General features: G+C 49.4%; 1 protein-coding gene across 19 annotated transcripts in view; it reads left to right on the top strand.

Annotated features, from left to right (window-relative positions):
- The window catches only part of REPS1 (RALBP1 associated Eps domain containing 1), a 1,100,512-nt gene that overhangs the window by 264,340 nt on the left and 817,028 nt on the right, over positions 1-19,144 (top strand). For 13 of the 19 annotated variants that reach the window (XM_086927540.1, XM_086927550.1, XM_086927551.1 and 10 more), the window contains exon 5: positions 8,768-8,889. In XM_086927540.1, the coding sequence (XP_086783666.1) occupies positions 8,768-8,889 (122 nt within the window). The remainder of the gene's footprint in view (positions 1-8,767; positions 8,890-19,144) is intronic. The other 6 variants (XM_086927556.1, XM_086927557.1, XM_086927549.1 and 3 more) reach the window with 1 other exon arrangement.

Raw genomic sequence — 19,144 nt, 5'->3', positions numbered from 1 at the left:
TCGCGGAGCTGCTGCCAGAATGCCCCATGGAGGTGCGGGCAAAGCTCGGTCAAGCTGTAGCTGAGGGCCGAGATGCAGCGAAATATTCAATTCGGTGTGGTCTTGATACGACCGACTCGCTGGGCAGGGCTATGTCTACGACGGTGGCGATTCGTCGTCACGCCTGGCTGAGATCCGCCAATTTTTCGGCTGATGTCCAAAATACCCTGATGGACATGCCGTTTGATGGCTGTCACCTGTTCGGTGACAAAGCGGACCACGCGCTGGAACGCTTCAAGGACTCCAGGGTCACGGCCAAGTCCTTGGGTCTCTCGACCCAGCGTCAGCAACCGGGTTCGTTTCGTCCCTTTCGTGGCCAAGGAAGGGGCGCCCCCACACGTGCTGCCAGCCACGCGCCGCAACAATCCTTCCAACGCGGTGGCGGCCGTGGAAACCGCCGTGGTGGCGGTCGGGGACAACGGCGGGGTCAGACCACACCTTCCCCCGCAGCATCTACCCCAAAATCCTCCTAGTCCGTGCTTTCGGCCCCATGTGACGCCAGTGGGTGGCAGGGTTCGCCATCACCACGCTCACTGGCGCACGATCACTTCGGACAGGTGGGTGCTGCAAATTGTCCGAAGGGGCTACTCCCTCCCCTTCGAGACCTCTCCTCCAGCCATGCCACCGCAGAACCACCGTGTGTCGGGGGACCACTTGACACTTCTGCAGGAGGAAGTTACGGCCCTCTTGGCCAAGGGGGCCATCGAGCGCGTTCCTGGGCCAGAAGTAGGGCGTGGTTGTTATTCCCACTACTTTCTGGTGCCCAAGAAGGACAAGGGGGGCCTACGTCCTATCTTGGATCTAAGGAACGTCAACGGCTTCCTCCGGAAGGAGAAGTTCAAGATGTTGACGTTAGCTCAGGTCTTGGCTGCTCTAGACCCGCAAGACTGGATGGTAGCGTTGGACTTGCAGGACGCCTATTTTCACATCCCCGTCCTGCCGGCCCACCGGCGTTACCTGCGGTTCACGGTAGGCCAGGAGCACTTTCAGTTTATCGTGCTCCCCTTCGGCCTTACCAGCGCCCCACGGGTGTTCACAAAGGTGATGGCGGTGGTCGCAGCCCATCTGCGCAGGTTTGGGGTTTCAGTCTTCCCCTACCTAGACGACTGGTTGTTGAAGGCGGGCTCGCCCCAGACAGTCGTCCACCACCTTCAGATGACGGCAGACCTCTTGCACGACCTGGGGTTCTCCATCAACGTGCCGAAATCACACCTGTGTCCCTCTCAAAAGCTCCTTTTCATCGGAGCGGTTCTGGACTCGGCGCAGTTTCGGGTTTATCCTCCGGAACGGCGGGTTCGGGATATTCAGGCTTTGATTCCCATCTTTCAGTCGCTATCCCGAGTCTCGGTCAGGTTGACGCTGCGGCTGCTGGGACTGATGGCTTCCTGCATCCTTCTGGTGCATCACGCCAGGTGGCGGATGCGGGCTCTGCAGTGGGACCTGAAGTTTCAGTGGGCCCAGCATCAGGGCAACTTGTCCGACCACGTCTTGATCTCGGAGGGCACTGCGAGACAACTGCAGTGGTGGCTTACGGACCGCGATTGGGTCAGGGGCAAGTCCCTCTCCCTTCCCCAACCGGAGCACGTTGTCGTGACGGACGCGTCCCTCCAGGGCTGGGGTGGCCACTTGGGAGAGGCAGAGATCAGAGGCATCTGGTCTCCGGCGGAGTCCCGGCTCCATATCAATCTGTTGGAGCTGCGGGCGATTCGTCTGGCACTGAAGGCATTCCTCCCCTTTGTCAACGGGAGTGTGGTGCAGGTGTTCACCGACAACACCACCGCCATGTGGTACTGCAACAAACAGGGCGGAGTGGGGTCGTGGACCCTTTGCCAGGAGGCTCTGCGCCTCTGGCAATGGCTGGAACGTCAGGGCGTGACTCTGACGGTTCAACACCTGGCAGGTTCTCTGAACGCCAGGGCGGACGAACTCAGCCGTCGGTGCTCGATGGATCACGAATGGCGTCTGAACTCGGACGTGGCGCAAGGCATCTTTCTGCAATGGGGAGAGCCTTGGTTAGATCTATTCGCCACAGAAGAGAACGCGCAATGTCATCAGTTCTGCGCGTTGGAGTTTCCAAGACGGCACTCGCACGGCGACGCCTTTCGGCGCGAGTGGAGTTGCGGTCTGTTATACGCCTTTCCGCCTATACCACTTCTGCCCAGAGTGCTGAAGAAGATCAGGCGCGACCGGGCCCAAGTTATCCTTGTGGCTCCGGACTGGGCTCGAAGGTACTGGTATCCCGAGCTACTCAGCATGTCAGTCGGTCCCCCGATCCGCCTGCCCCTTCAGGAGGACCTTCTGTCGCAGCAGCAGGGGACGGTCCTCCACCCGAACCTGTCCAGTCTCCACCTCCATGCTTGGAGATTGAGCGGCGGCAGTTGAGGCCATTTGACTTGCCTCCTGAAGTCTGTGATGTTATTCTGGCAGCCAGGCGTCCCTCCACTAAGTCGGTATACGCCTGTCGGTGGAACAGATTTGTGGCATGGTGCACAGCAAAGGCTGTGGATCCTCTTTCTGCCCCTCTTTCGGAGGTTCTTCTGTTTCTTCTTTCTCTTGCCCAGCAGGGCTCTGCTCTGGGCACTATCAAGGGCTACCTTTCTGCCCTTTCAGCCTTTTTGAGGCTTCCTGATCAGCCTTCTTTGTTCAAATCCCCGATTGTAACTCGATTCTTGAAAGGCATCACTCACATGTTTCCACCTGTTCCGTTTGTGATGCCTCAGTGGGATTTGAACCTGGTTCTAACTTTCCTGATGTGTGCTCCCTTTGAGCCTCTTCATTCTTGCCCTCTCCGTCTCCTGACTTTAAAGACGGCTTTCCTGGTTGCCATCACCTCTGCCAGGAGGGTGAGTGAGCTCCAGGCTCTTTCTGTCCAACCTCCTTTCCTGTCCATTCATCCTGACAAGGTGGTTCTGAGGACTAGACCTTCTTTCCTGCCCAAGGTTGTTTCGGCCTTTCACATCGGGCAGTCCATCACCCTCCCTTCCTTCTTCCCGCCTCCGCATCCTTCAAAGGATGAAGAGCGGCTCCATCGTCTGGACCCAAAACGTGCGCTTTCATTTTACATGGATCGCACACGCCAGTTCCGGGTGGATGACCAACTGTTTGTTGGCTACGTGGGTGCGAAGAAGGGACGGGCGGTTTGTAAACGAACCATCTCTCGATGGGTCGTCCTCTGCATCAAAGCGTGCTACTCTTTGGCTCGGAAGGAGCCTCCTGTTGGGCTGAGGGCCCATTCCACTCGGGCCACGGCGGCTACTACTGCCCTGGGCCGGGGAGTCCCCTTGCAGGACATTTGCCAGGCGGCTACGTGGGCCTCGCTGCACACCTTTGCGAGGCACTACTGCCTGGACAGTCAAGTCCGGAGGGATGGCTTCTTTGGCCGTTCTGTCCTCCAGGACTTTCTGGTGTAGTTTTGTATTGGTTCGCAGACCCACCACCGGGGTTGGTATTGCTGGGGTATGTATTCTAAGGTAAGGAATCTAACACTAACGTGTTTCTTTCAGATGAACAAGTTACTTACCTTCGGTAACGATATATCTGTAAGAAGCATTAGTTAGTGTTAGATTCCTTACCGAACCCACCCATCCTCCCCGTTCTGCGAACTGATACCTAGGGTTAAGGTCATCCCTTTCAGGGCCCTAGTTTGTACATGGCACCAGTGTTGGTTCTCTCATGGCTCTGCGTCTCCTGGCGCGGAACAGCTGTGTGCAAAGAACTGACGTCAGCGCGCGGAGGCGGCGTCTATGTACTCCAGCGACGTCATCACGGCGCACGACGCCGACGACGGACGCGGAGCCGCAGGGGACGCCTGCAGACGACGCCTACCGACGCGCAGGGGTACTGCTACGCAAAAGTTTCCGGATCCAGACTGACGCCTGGGGATATTCTAAGGTAAGGAATCTAACACTAACTAATGTTTCTTACAGATATATCGTTACCGAAGGTAAGTAACTTGTTCACCTCGCTGTAACTGGGTGTACAGGAGGACTTCGTTATGTGACGTGTCCCCACAGCTTATCAGTAACTTGCACTCGCGGGACGGTTGGCAGACTGGGGAGAAGAATGACATGCCACTTTTACCCCCCCCCCCTCTCTCTTACTTCACCGCAGGACCTTGAAGCAAGCGTTACTGATCAGGAAGACGTGGAATGGCCCTTTAAATCGTGGGAAGAAGCGGAGTGGGAGGAGCCGGCCTATTACGGATTCCCGTCAAAAGGTGAGCCATCGGAAACACAGGTGTGCTTGTTCACCCGGAGGTCGGAGGAGAGAAGTGTGCGGTGTGCGGAGTTTCGAGAGGGGAAGACGGAGCCAGGACGGACGGAGGACGAGAGGAGAGGAACATCTGAGTGTCGGCGAGTGTCATCGGACGCCCTTGGAGCCGAGGAGACGAGTCACCTGACAGAAGCAGAGTCGGCGCCTGCAACGGATGGAGGAAAGCCAGGAGGCCACCGTTCCTGTGAGCCGCCCAGCCACTCACCCAGGGGAGGTGCGTGGCTCAGTCTGGTGCGTGACCGGGTACGGGGCTGGGTAGGCGGTAGAAGTACACTAGGTACACCCACACGGGACGTCTGATCTCCCGGTACCCTTTCCCTGTGCACGTATTTCCTCCCTCACGATAGTGCACTGTTGATAGAAGAGCACCGGTGAAACTTCCCTCACTCCCTTCCCTTTACTGGCACAGGTGGACAGAAGTCTCACACTATCCTTATTTTTTTGTCTTTGCTTTGCTGGAGAGCTACTCCCCACGCCGTGACGGACTCCGAAGAGGAAGAACCAACCCCCAGAGGTCCGGAAGGGTTCCGTAAGAAAGAGAAAGTCCGCCGTAGGGGGAAAAGCAGAAGCAGGTCACCCCGGAGGCCCCCACATGCAAGAAAGAGTTGTACTGACCAGTTATTTGCCGGAATAAAACCTCACTTAACTCGAGCACGGTTGTTGCTTATAACTGCTGCGCCGCTACCCGCCCAAAGCGTAACACTCGCATAATCTTTAAGAGTCAAACAGTTCAAACAATTAAACATTGTTACCCCCCTTCCCCTGAATTCCCCCCTCCCTGCCCCCCTGCTACACAGACTTTGAACTGCCCGCCACCCCAACTTAGCAGAGTGCCTAACCCAACCCACATAGAAACACAAAGTTACTTGCTCGTTGGGTGTGAAGAATACTCCGGAGTCAGCGACCCCTCTTACCCTCCTCGGAGGGCCTCAGCCCAGTGTCCATGGCAGCCCACGCGGCAGTCCCATTACTGATGAATGTTCCGTACCCACCGGACTGCTATTCCTCCGTCTCGATGTCCCCGTTAACTCTGTCTCTCGTTGGTGAGCGTCTCGCCTCTTCTGGTCCCACCGCTTGAATGTCCGCGCGGTCGCCCGTACGTTGTTCTTTTGTGTTCCTGCCCGAGCGGCGGGGTTGAGAAGTCGGTCTCCAGCCGTCTAGCCAGTCTCGGGCTACTTCTGGATTGGCGAAAAAAGATGTCTTGTTTTCCGCCACCACCCGCAGTTTAGCTGGGAACAACATGGAGTACGGGATCTCTCTTTGTTCTTTTTTAACTTCCAGAAACGTTCTCCATTTACGGACCACCTCCGCTGTATAGTCCGGGAAGAAGGCCAGAGTGGAGTTCTGGATCTTCACTGGAGGGGAGACCCTCGCTGCCTGTAGGATGGCATCCCTGTCCCTGAAGTTAAATAGTCTCGCCAGAATAGGTCTTGGAGATGCTCCTGGTTTTGACCGTCCTCCCGGCACCCTATGCGCCATCTCGACCGAGAAGAAGGTCGACAGACCCTTAGGTTGGAGTTTTGATTTAATCACGTCTTCCACGAAGAGATCAGTTGCTCTGGTACCTTCAGATTCAGGAACTCGGAGGATTCTTATGTTGTTCCTCCTAGACCGCCCTTATTGGTCGTCCAGCTTCTCTGTCAGCGCTTTATTTTCCGCCGTTATTTTCTCCATCGCCGTTTGTAGTTCAGACACATCCTCCACCAATGATTTCGTGACAAGTTCCAGCGACCCCACTTTTTCAGCCATTTTATGGAGATCTGCTCTTATGAGAGTTATCTCGGTAGAAATGGAGCCCACTGTGGTTTGTACCTGCGTTAGTGTCCGCATCACAACGTCCAGTGTCGCTTTTTTTACCCCTGCTCCGTCTGCCGTTCTCGTGGCGTTTAATCTTCCGTCCGCTGGGGGAGATGCACTTTTGTCGTGCCGCTTCTGGAGCCTTTACCCGCTATGGTGCCTATTTTTTCTCTACTGCTTATCAGTACCGGCTGGTATTCGCGAGGGACGGTCCGTGGAGGGTGGGGGGGGGGGGGGTTCGGGGGATGTTTTCCCCGTTTAGTCGGCACTCAGGCTCATTCCCCGCACTCCTCCGTTCATCCAGCCGGGTCTTGGTTGATGCAGGCTCCACACGTGTCTCACTCAGATCCTCTATGGTACCTCAGTGTAGGCGCTCACGGTCAGTTATCTGGTCTTTCCTGCTTGGCACGTGCGGCTATGTAACGGCGCTTTTACTCTGGTACGTGTGGCGTAGGGCAGAGGCGCTCCTGATGATGGCACCTCTCGTCGCTGTCTCTTCCGGGACTGCGCCCCGTAACTGTATTCAATGGCGTTCAGCTGTCTGTACGGGGCCGCTGCGCATCCCGGCGCCCTCGCGGCCTCCCCCGATTGTCAGCGCTTTGTGCTCTGGTGCGCCACCGACTTCACTGATTCACAGGGCTTATGATCCGGGCTGGCCAGTATAGCCCCCAACAACTCGCGGCGGTCAGCACTGTCACCAGGTTCGTGCCCGTTTTTTTTGAGCCGCAGATGCCACCGGAACCCGCTTGCCACTCAGCCAGGTCCAGTGCGGAGGGAGGGGGATCTCTCTGAGTCTGTCCGCCTCCTTAGCGGTCTCCGTTCCTGCTCCGGTGCTTCCCCGCGTCGGCACCCGACCGTCCGGTCATGCCTCGTTTCTTTTTTCAGTAGGTTGGCGGAGGCTCTCTCCGCTGTCCCTCCGCCGATTGTTCGCTATCTATTGTGTCACTTCTCTGCCTCATTCAGGGTCGCCGCAGCAATTTTGCGGATCGCCGCGATCTCCACTCTCCGGTCACAGGGCACTTCCGGTTCTTCCTTACCGGCCTGATGGCACTTCCGGTCGGCTTCTCCGGTCACTGGAGTCCCCGGATCCTGGTCAAATCCGGGGCCTTTGGAACACTCGGCTGTATCTTTGCCGTCCGGTGTCAGATTTGTGTCTGAGTTCTTGCCGCCAGCACAGCCCGGTCCTAGGTCTTTGGTCCCTCCTTCAGAGTTCAAAATTAGCCACGGATTAGGCTACGGATTTTAGGAGAGGCCGCTTCTCTCTCGGAGCTGGTCCTCTAGGCTGCCGCCATGCTCGGCTGCTAGCCACGCGCCTCAACACATTTAATTTTGAACTATTTTAATTGCAATGTTTCAGCTATTTCCATAGAAGCAAGACTTTAAACCTAAGGTTTTACTAATTCATTATGAGAAGGGGTGGGCAAATGTCCACTTAGAACACAGTCAAGCTTTTAGAAGTATATACAAAATATCAGTTAATCTGCTTTGATACTTTCAAGAACTTTGATAATCACAGTGAGGAAATTGGCATTGTTTTTTAGAGGCTAAGGATGCTTATGTCTAAATTGGCATCACTGCAGCCTATTTTATTTGAAAAAACTTCGAAGTATTTGACTTGTATCTGAGCAACTTGATAGAAACCCTCAGTGCTGTCCACAGTACAAATGAGGGAACAAAGGCGCAACCGTGTTACAAATGTTGGAAGTTTTATCATAGGTTAAAAAAGCTGAATGTTACTCTGATTATTCAGTAGATTGATGGGTCTATACCTGGAGCACCTCCAGGCCAGTTTTAATACCATCTTACGTTTTGGGGTGCTTAATTGGAGTTTTTATAATGTTTAGTGAGTAATATAGGAATATTGTTCGACCTGAATTTCTTCTGAGGATATAGAAGCGCAACAAAACCTTTACTTAAGCTCCTTGCCTCCAGCATGTGGTTTTAAACAGCTAGCGCCAAACTAAATTAGAGTGCCAGTTAGAAAAAGATTTTATTATACTGAATTGCATTTCAAACTTACCTCAACTCTGGCTCTCTCACCTTCAAACTTTCAGCCTCACAGTTAGGACTGAGCATACCAGCATACGTAGAATGTCCATTATAATCAGGTAGGACATGTGTGGTGTGATCCACTTAGTTATTGAAAGACCCCCATAAAGGTTTGCCTTAAAATCTCACCATTGCATGAACCACATCTGAAACATCTGCTCTCCAATCTTGCATTTGCCTTATTTTGATTATTAAAATAATTTTGGATAACCTCAGTTTACTATTTTCCTAATATAATTTTCTGAAAATATCGAAAATGGATGCACAAATTCTGTCAGAGTTCATTCCCCACAATAAAATAGAGATCAATGCTTTGGATATTTGTGCTTGGTGCTCTGTGCATGATAATGTATCTGTGTTTGTTTGCAACACTAGTTTATGCAGGTGAAAATTCCTTTTGGCTCTCCAGTCTTGTAATGCTAGCTAGATGTGGAATCCCTTTTAGTCAAATGTGGTTTGAAAGTTCATCACAGGTCAAAAATGTTCCTGTACTCTGCTTAATATGTAGTAAAGAGAAAGGTAGCTGAATGTTGAGATTGATTTTTATTTTTTTAACATATGCATCATTCACCTTTTTTAACATATTGTTTTTGGTGGTTTTTATTTACAGGTGCTGCTGGCGAAGGGATCTGGCCTGCTCATTCTCCAACTCCTCAACTAGAAACCTGGGTCAGTTTTGCAGATACTCCACCAAGCAGTGCTCATTTAGCCATGCATCCTGCCTCTGTCCAGGTGTGACATTTTATTAGTTGCATTTGGTTTGCTTCATTTCCACACCTTCAGTTTTACATTCCTTCATAGGCTCACAAGTAGGAATTTATTGAGGAAATTCCATTTGTGCATTAGGGGCTGCAGATTCATTTACGTTATTCATAGCATGTTTCTTTGTGTGGTGGTTTGGCCTTCAACAACAATTTATACTATTTGTTTTAAATGAAAGCATGGCATTATAAACTTTTGGTTTGCATGTTATTTGGTTTCTGATCCTGTTAAATGTGCCATATGTACTGCAATTTTTATATATACATAAATTATGTGATAGTTTTTATACAAATGGCTGGCTGCAATTTTGAAGTGATTTCATAGCTTTTCATTCAAAATGCATAAATACAAATTTCTCATGCCCCTGTCTCCGTTCTCCACATTGCTGCATGCTATTCACAAAAGGGAAGAAGGAACCCTTTACAGTCTCTACGTTCTTTGCACATTTTCAAGAACATATACCTGAACTCTCCCAAAAGCTTTGTTGAGGTTGGAGTTACTTTGTAAATAAATTACACATGTAAATATCACAGAAGAGCTTATCAGCAAAAGATTGTTTATTCAAAGACTGCTTCAAACAGTAATGTGTCCCTGTATGGTCACCTACCTACTAACAGTGCAATTATCAGTGACATATCATGAAAGAAATTATTTGAAGTACAGATATTCCCATGAAAAAACAGTGCTAGAAGGTGATGTTTAATTTTAAACGAACCCAATACATGAAAAACTGTGCTCCAGCACCTCCAAAAAAGGTCGAATTTCTCAGTTATTGGAAATGGACAGTATCAGAATACATTATAGAGTTAAGTTTGTACAGCAGTGTATCCTATATATTTAGCAAAACTAAGCCACCTTTCAACAGAGGGTTTATGTTTTGATGATCTGTTTTTGGTCATAATCACGAACACACACATACATTTTGGGTATTAAGGAAAGCAAAAATACCATTAGTATTTTTAAACTAGGCCAACTGGTTGTTTCAGTAGCTGAACTATCTATATGTTCGAGGCATGTGGGCTGCTGAATTCATATATGTGCATAGATCGCCATTTAGTGTTGGGTCCGGATGATTGCACATTGTTGTCCTGGAAGAGTCTTCGAAGTATCACGAGATAGGTGGCTCCTCCCCCGGACTACAGTGCGCATGGGCATCCTCAGATTGTTTTTTTCCGCCATTGGGTTCGGATGTACTTTTCTTTGCTCAAGTTCGGAAACTTTTCTAAAGGCCAAAAGGCCTTTGGGGCGTCGGTATTGTTTTGATCGGTGCCAAACTTTTGTTCCAGTTATTCTTAAGCTGGACGTCGAAGAGTGCCGTGTGGCCTTTTCGACACCGGTGACAATCGTCGATGGAACGGAGCCCGTTCAAACGATGCCCCCTTTGTAACTCTAAATACCCGCACATCGATGTACACCCGGTATTCAACAAGTGCTTATCACCGGAGCACAACGAGGACAATTGCCTAGCTTGTGCTCGATTCAGGTCAAAGAAGACACTTAGACTCCGACGTGCAGCGAGGCAAACTATGTCGAAGCCAGCGCCCGACCCAGTGAATATCTTCGACGCAGAAGACAATGAGGTTGTCGAAACTGAGGATCCAGAACAGCAGTCTGATCCTGGCTCGGAGCATGACTCCAACTGTTATGAAGACGACGAGGAGAACATAGAGTATGAAAACGTCGTTGAGGTAAGGGACGAAGTATCGAACCACCGGAGCCGTTGACGACAACTCAAGCGATGAACCAGGCCCCGCGTTGGGTACCGGGCCCGAAACAGACACTCAAAGACTTCCAAGGGCTCAGGTCGAGGCATCGCCAAAAGGCCTTAGTCAAGATCTTCAAGAACATTCTATAGCCCCGCTTCAAGGCCCGGCTAAGAATCTATCAAATGAGCCATCGGTCCACCTACTAAAAACAAAACCGAAAGCCCTTGAGTCAAAATTGAAACCGAAACTGCTGAAATCAGTCTTCGGATCGAGGAGCTCCAACCCATCGGAGTCGACGAACAAAAGAGGTGTCGACGACCCTGCGGGGTCGAAAGTGAAATGTGTCGAACCGAAGATCGGTGCGCTAAAGTCCACCATCAAATCCAAGCACGTCGAGCAGACGAGGTCAACGTCGACGGACAGCGACACAAACAAGGGACTCGAGTCTCGGAAGCTTCTCGATCCGAAGCATATAGTCAACAGGCCCCAGCTCGTCAAAGGCCCGAGTCGAAATCCAAGAGCGCCTCGAAGGACCACGTCAAGCCGAAACAAACAAGCGCGCCTCCGACGCCACAAGCGCCGAAGTCGATGCAAGGACATAAACTTACTGGCGAAAAGGCAAAATCGGTCGGACCTCCATCGACGCCGGCCCCGAAGGTCGATCTGTCTAAAGACACTCTGCCGCCAATAAAGTTCGGTCTGCCCCCGACTGCGCGTCCTAAAGCGCTCGATCCGAGGCCTAGGGTCGACCCGACCAAGAAGGCGTCGTTGGGAAAACGGACACATCCTCTAGAAGAGGATGTTTTGTATCAGGAGCCCTCGTATGATGACCACTCGAAGCTACATATCGACTCCGAATCTGGTAGACTTACTATCTATCAACGGAAAATAAGGTTGGAACATGCTCTGGAATCATACAAGATCCCACTCAAGAAGAAAAAGGGATTCTTCAACGTCGCCTGTCCTTTTTGAGACTGTAAGGTACCATGGACAGGACGCTCCCACATACTCTCCCACGCCCACTACTGAGGATATGGGGTATGACGATGAGGAACAATATCATTACCCTGTGGACACAGATCAGGATGACCAGACTCAAGCCTGGACGGACCCTGTAGACCAGGGGGAGTCACAGGCTATTCCGGATACTCCTTCTTATCCTATTAAAACTTCCCCAACAGAAGATACAGCTGCGTTCAACGCTTTGATTGAAAGGGCAGCGTTAAATCATGATGTGGACATCCACGCTGACCCAGTGGAGGAAGACTTCCTGTTCGACACTTTCTCCACTTCGGAGAAATCTGTTAAGACTTTACCAATGCTAAAAGGTGTCCTTAAACACGCAGGGGACATCTTCAAAGACACTACTAGAGCAAGGGTTATAAACCCCAGGAATGAAAGAAAATACAGACCAGCGCCTGTGGACCCTACATATATTAAGGGACAGTTGCCGTTGGACTCTCTGGTGGTCTCAAATGCTCGTAAGCGAGCCAACTCGCAAACTACGGGTGATGCTCCTCCTGCAGACAAGGAATCGAAAGTATTGGAAGCCTCAGGGAAAAGGGTGGCTGCTCAAGCAGCTAATATCTGGAGAATTTCCAATACACAGGCCCTATTAGCCTGATACGATAGGGTGCATTATGACACTTTAGAGCAACTGCTTCAACATTTGCCAGAGACCAACTAAGAAGGTGCAGAAATGCTAATCCAGGAAGGGAAGCTCATAACGAACGCATCCATCAAATGCGCGCTAGACGCAGCGGACACTGCAGCCAGGGCCATTAACACAAGTGTCATGCTCAGGAGACATGCTTGGCTGCAAATCTCTGGGTTCAAACCTGAAATTCAGACCACATTACTAAATCAGCCGGTAAACCCTGACTTTTTATTTGGTCCTGATGTGGACACAATCTTAGAAAAGATTGAAAAAGACACAGAAACAGCCAAGTCTATGGGTGCCTTGCAGTCCCAACAGTTCAGGGGAGGTTCCTTTCATCGCTCCAGTAACAGAGGAGCCACGCGAGGCATCACAACAAGGTCCATACAATAAAGGGAGCACGTAGACCACCTATAATAAAAACAATAGAGGTGGATACCGTGGAAACAGTAGCAAAGGCAGAGGACGAGCGAACAACAACACCTGATCCTCCGCCAATAATAAACAGTGACGTCTTGTCACTACCCCCGGACCATGTAACACCGGTCGGGGGGAGATTACAACAGTTCCTGCCATTCTGGGAGAGCATTACCACAGACAGGTGGGCGAGACAGCTTATTCAGTACTGCTATTTTCTAGAGCTCACTTCCACTCCACCCAACATACCCACAAGACACCGTCCTTTGTCCGCAGAGCACATAGCCTTATTGCAGCAAGAAGTTATCAGCATGCTGCAAAAGGGGGCCATAGAACACGTACCCATACAAGAACAAGGCACAGGGGTATATTCGCTGTACTTCTTAATACCCAAAAAGGACGGGTCTCTCAGGCCAATACTGGACCTCAGGCCCCTAAACCAATACATCTTGTCAGAACATTTTCACATGCTCACTTTACAACAGGTTCTGCCATTGCTCACTCGGGGAGACTTCCTGGCAACGCTGGACCTAAAGGACGCGTTCTTCCACATACCAATACATCCTGCACACAGTAAGTATCTCAGGTTTACCATACAAAATCAACATTACCAGTTCAAGGTACTACCTTTCGGGGTGACAACGGCCCCCAGGGGGTTTACCAAGTGCCTAGCGACAGTAGCAGCGCACTTACGAAGAAACCATGTCCACGTTTACCCATATCTGGACGAATGGCTCATCCAAGCAAAGTCAGCCCAGCAATGTGCCAGCCACATGTCTCGCACTATTCACCTCCTCCACAGCCACGGATTCTCATTAAACTACCCAAAGTCCCATCTACAACCAGCCCATGTACAACAGTACCTGGAAGCAACCATAGACACTCTGGTAGCAAGGGCACAGCCAAACTCGACGAGAATCAACAGCATTCAATTGCTGATTCAGAAATTCAGTCCACATCACTTGCTCCCAGCAAGAGTGTTTATGGAGTTGATAGGCATGATGGCCTCCTGCATCTTTATAGTCCCTCACACGAGACTACATATGCGTCTGCTTCAGGAGTGCTTAGCACGGCAGTGGAACCAGGCTCAGGGACAATTGAAAGACCTAGTGTTGGTGACCGGTCCAAGAGCCTGTGCCACAAATAGTCCTGACGACGGACGCATCTCTCCTGGGCCGGGGAGCGCATGTCCTCCATTACACAGTGCAGGGACTATGGACGACACAGCAAAGGAAGATGCATATCAACCTATTGGAACTGATGGCAAGCTTCATGGCAATGAGGGCGTTCACGGTGCATTTGTGCAACAAAGTCGTGTTGATCCGGACGGACAACATGACTGCCATGTACTACATACAGAAGCAGGGAGGGACACACTCTCCACAGTTGTCACACCTAGCGCAATGCATGTGGAAGTGGGCCATTCAAAGGAACATATTCCTCATGGCGGAACACCTCCCAGGCAGGGACAACCAGATGGCGGATCTGCTCAGCAGACACAGCCACCAGATGCACGAGTGGGAGAAACATCCCTCAGTGCTGCAACCGTACTTCCAGCAGTGGGGTCACCCAGAGATAGACCTGTTCGCCACTAGGGAAAACGCAAAATGCCAAAACTTCGCTGCCAGGTTTCCACATCCGCAGTCTCAGGGCAATGCGATATGGATGAACTGGTCGGGCAGGTTTGTGTATGCTTTTCCCCCAGCCCCACTCATACCACTAATGGCACGCAAACTGCGGCAACACTCCATGACACTCATCCTAGTTGCTCCAACATGGGCGAGGCAACCATGGTACACCACGTTCCTAGAACTTTCCGTGGTGCCTCATCAAAGGCTGCGACTAACACCCAGTCTTTTAACGCAGAGCCATGGAGACATTCAGCACCCAGATCCGAAACAGTTGAACCTTGCGATCTGGCTCCTGAGGTCATAGAGTTCGGTTACCTGAACTTGCCTCCTGACTGTATGGATATTATCAAAGAGGCAAGAAGACCTAAAACCAGAGCATGCTATGCGGCGAAGTGGAAACTATTTGTCATCTATTGTACCAATAACGACATAAATCCGTTAGATGCATCCACTCAAAACATCATATGTTACCTGTTACATTTACATAGATGCAATCTAGCCTACAGTTCCATACGCATACATTTGGCTGCGGTGGCAGCTTATGTTCAGAACAGGCAACACCTTTCACTCTTCAGAGTACCTGCTATTAAAGCTTTTATGGAAGGACTCAAACAAGTGATTCCTCCAAGACACCCACCTTCACCTGTCTGGAACTTAAACGTGGTTCTAACCAGACTGATGGGCCAACCTTTTGAACCTCTACACTCGTGTGAGATTCAATTCCTAACGTGGAAAGTGGCTTTCTTAGTGGCGATTACATCACTTAGGAGAGTTAGTGAGCTACAAGCCCTAACTATTCAGGAGCCATTCATACAAATTCATGCAAATAGGGTAGTGCAGCGTACAAACCCTAAATTTATGCCGAAGGTGGTCTCCCAGTTTCACATCAATCAGACTATCAAACTGCCAGTGTTCTTCCCAAATCCAGATTCGGTGGCAGAATGAGCTCTACATACCCTGGATGTTAAGAGAGCTCTCCTGTACTATATAGACAGAACAAAACCTTTCAGAAAAACTAAGCAACTGTTTGTTGCCTTTTCACCACAACACAAAGGCAACCCCATTTCAAAATCAGGTATAGCCAGATGGATTAAGTGCGTACAAATTTGTTATCTCAAAGCTAAACGCACATTAACAGTTCCCCCAAGAGCGCATTCCACACGCAGGTTAGGGGCATCCATGGCTTTCCTGGGAAACATTCCTCTAGAAGACATATGTAGAGCAGCCACATGGACTACCATACATACATTTACCAAACATTACTGCGTAGATGTACACTCCAAACAGCAGGCAGCTGTAGGACAGGCTGTACTCGAGACTCTTTTTCAGGCTGCTGCAGCTGGCACGGGCAACCACCGCTAAGAGGGAGACTGCTATACATTCTATGCACAGATATGAATTCAGCAGCCCACATGCCTCGAACGGAATATGCTACTTACCAGTATGCATCTGTTCTTGGCATGTAGGGCTGCTGACATTCATATCGCCCTCCCTCCTCCCCGGTGCCTGTCGCAACTGTAGCACTCAGAATTATTTTATAGCATGGACATCACTTACTGTATCATACTCTATCCCTGCCACAATGGCGAAAAACAATCTGAGGATGGAGAGGACGACCATGCGCACTGTAGTCCGGGGGAGGAGCCACCTATCTTGTGATACTTCGAATACTCTTCCAGGACAACAATGTGCAATCATCCGGACCCAACATTAGGCGGCGATCTATGCACAGATATGAATGTCAGCAGCCCTACATGCCAAGAACTTACGAAGGAGAAGTCCTCTCCGGGAAATACGTGGATTAGAACTTCCAGACTGTCAAGGCAGATACTGATACTGCCAAGTATTTATGGACCTCTCAGTTTCAGAATGTGGGGAAGAGGACAACCTTCCTACAGAGGGGGCTATCAACAATATCAATATCAATATCCCTCAATATCCCTCCTCCTCCCCCTACTCCCAACCATATCGCCCACCGAATATCAGCAGAGGGAACCACTGCATTCCTCTTACATCCGATCTCAGCCTAGAGGAAAGGCAGGTCCTTCCGGAAAGGATACCAATCTTCACCAGTTAATGTGCTCCCGGGCTCTGCCTATCCTCCCTACCTTCTTTCTTCCTCCTCGGGGGCATTGTTACCATCTTCCTCCGCCAATAGCAGGATATTGCCACTGACCGGTGAGTCTTAGAATTCGGACATACTTTGGAATTTCTCCAAAGACCACCACTAAATCCACCCCAACCATCCCTCAACAAACATCTGCATCCTCTAAAATTTGGAAGTCAAAACGATGTTGCACATGGAGTTATCAAGAGGGTTCCTGGCTCTCAAATAGGTAAAGGTTTCTACTCCAGTTGCTTCTTAATACGCAAGAAGTCAAGGCAGTGGCGACCGATCGTAGACCTCAGAAACATCCACACCTTTCTGGAGAAACAGTCCTTCCGTATGGTCACTTTACAAAAGGGTCTTAAACCAGGGGGGACTTTATGACCACCCTCCAAGATGTATATTTTCATGTACCTATTCATCCAAACCCAGAAAATATCTCTCGTTCATGGTAGTCGGAAGCTCTAACAGTTTAAGGTGCTCCTCTTTGTCCTGAAATCTGCACTCCTCATCTTCGCAAAGTCTCTCATACCAGTGGCAGCCTTTCTCAGACAACATAACCATCAAGTCTTACTTTATTTGGATGACTGGCTGGTCAAGGCTCCTTCCAAGCGGGCAGCAAGGGCATCCACAGTAGCCTGCACAGACCTCTTCAGACAGCTAAGTCTCACACTCAACCTAGACAAATCCAACCAACATCCATCCCAAACCATAACATTTTAAAGACCAAGTTAGACACAGCATCCTCAAAAACGTATATTACATAGGAGCGACAATTGTCTCATCTTACTGGCAAAGGGCATCCAAACAAAAAAGCGTCTTTCCGTTCTCCACTTCAAATCCCATTTAGGGACGATGTCTTCCTGCATCCTTCTCATTCCGTTCTGTCGCCTACGGATGCGTCCCCTTCAGGAGGAATTAGACAAACCGTGGTTGCAGCTAAAGGGCTCCTCTGCCGACCTCATCAAGCTTATGCCACACATGGTAAACACCTTATCTTAGTGGACATGCCAGGAACATCTTTTACTTAGTCTTTCATTTCTCTCTCTAAGTACTCCTCTTGACATTATGAATGATGCTTCCTCGGAGGGGTGGGGCATTTCTCCCAAGGATCCAAAATTCAGCAGTGCTCATCTGTACGGACAATCCAATGATGCACTACATCAGCAAGCAGGGTGGCATTTATCAGCATGACTCCTGAGTTCCATGAGTGCCAGCATCTAAACATACGATCGGACTGCAGAGAAATTCTAGCCAGGGCCCGTGCTAATAGTACCAATAAAATCTATTGCCTCAAATAGAAAAGCATTTTGCATCTGGTGTCACCAGGCTAAGATGCATCCTCTTTCCTTCTCTCCAGAAGAAATTCTTCATATCGTCTTCACCTGGCGCAGTCAGGTTTAGCTTATCCTTCCATCAAAGTCCACTTGGCAGCCATTTTCGGTTTCAGGCGATCTTCCGTTTCTCAATCACTATGGTCTTCCAGAATCATTAAATGGTTTCTCAAAGACTTATTCCGTACATTTCTTCCTGTAAGGCTTCCGCCTCCACTATGGCAACTAAACACTGTTCTATTTCAGCTAATGAAAGATCTATTTGAACTAATCCACAAAGACATCAAATTTGTTTCCTGGAACGTGGTTCTCCTTCTCTCCGTGACCTCTGCCAGAAGAGTCGGTGAGATTCAGGCCTTTAACATAAAATATCCTTTTCTTCAATTCCGAAATTAATGGGTTATTCTCCATACAGGCCCTAAATTCATTCCTAAAGTCCCTGCAGATTTTTACCTGAATGAACCAATGGTTCTCAAGACTTTCTTTTCGAATCCTATGCCTTCGGCGGAAATATTGATTCGGTCTTTAAACGTCACTAAACCTTTCCGCAAATCCTCTCTGCTATTTGTTGCTTACAGTGCTCCAAGGAAAAGACTTCCACTCTCAAAGCAAAGCATTTCCAAATGGATTTCCAGTACCATTCAATTTTGTCACCAGAAAGTTGGCAGACCCTTGACATCAAGGGTTCGTGTCTAATCTACAAGAAATATTTCTACTTCTATCACATTGTTTGCCAAAGTGTCTCTTCCTGAAATCTGCTAGGCAGCGACATCTAAGAAAAGACACGCATTTACTCAGCATTACTGCTTAGACTGAGCAGTTGACAATGAGGCACTATGCCGAGCTGTGCTTCAACATCCCTGTCTTCCTCCCATCCATTTATTTGTTTAGGCACATTTTCCATGGTTATCTATGTTTATTGAGAGAAACACAAATGTATTTTCCTTTTTATACTGCTATGTTCTAAATAACCTTTTTCTTAAGGTTCTCCTACCTATATGCATATTATTTGCTTATATTTGTCAAGCATTGATTATACTACGAATGTGCTGTTCAACTGCTCTTTAATCTGATTCAAGCATGTGAATCTATGAAAGTTCCAATACTCTAGTAAGAAATAAGTTACTTACCTGTAACTGTAGTTCTCCAGTTTTTTAATCTTTCATAGATTTACATATGACCCGCCCTCCTACCCTGGTAAGCTCACATTTCACTCTCTCTCTGTTGTAATATGTTTTCCCCTGTCCTCTACATTCCGAGGGAGTGAAGCTTCTCTCAGGAGCATTCTAAAGGATCATTCTGACGCTAAAATTTAAAGTTTTGCTTTTTTTTTTTTAAAAGAGACTATGATAGGTTACTAAACTAAGAGGCTT

The sequence above is a fragment of the Lissotriton vulgaris genome, chromosome 6 (genome assembly GCF_964263255.1).
Source record: "Lissotriton vulgaris chromosome 6, aLisVul1.2, whole genome shotgun sequence".
Classification (NCBI taxonomy): Eukaryota; Metazoa; Chordata; class Amphibia; order Caudata; family Salamandridae; genus Lissotriton; species Lissotriton vulgaris.
The sequence above is the reverse complement of the archived record's forward strand: the minus strand, read 5'-3'. Positions and strand labels throughout refer to the sequence as shown.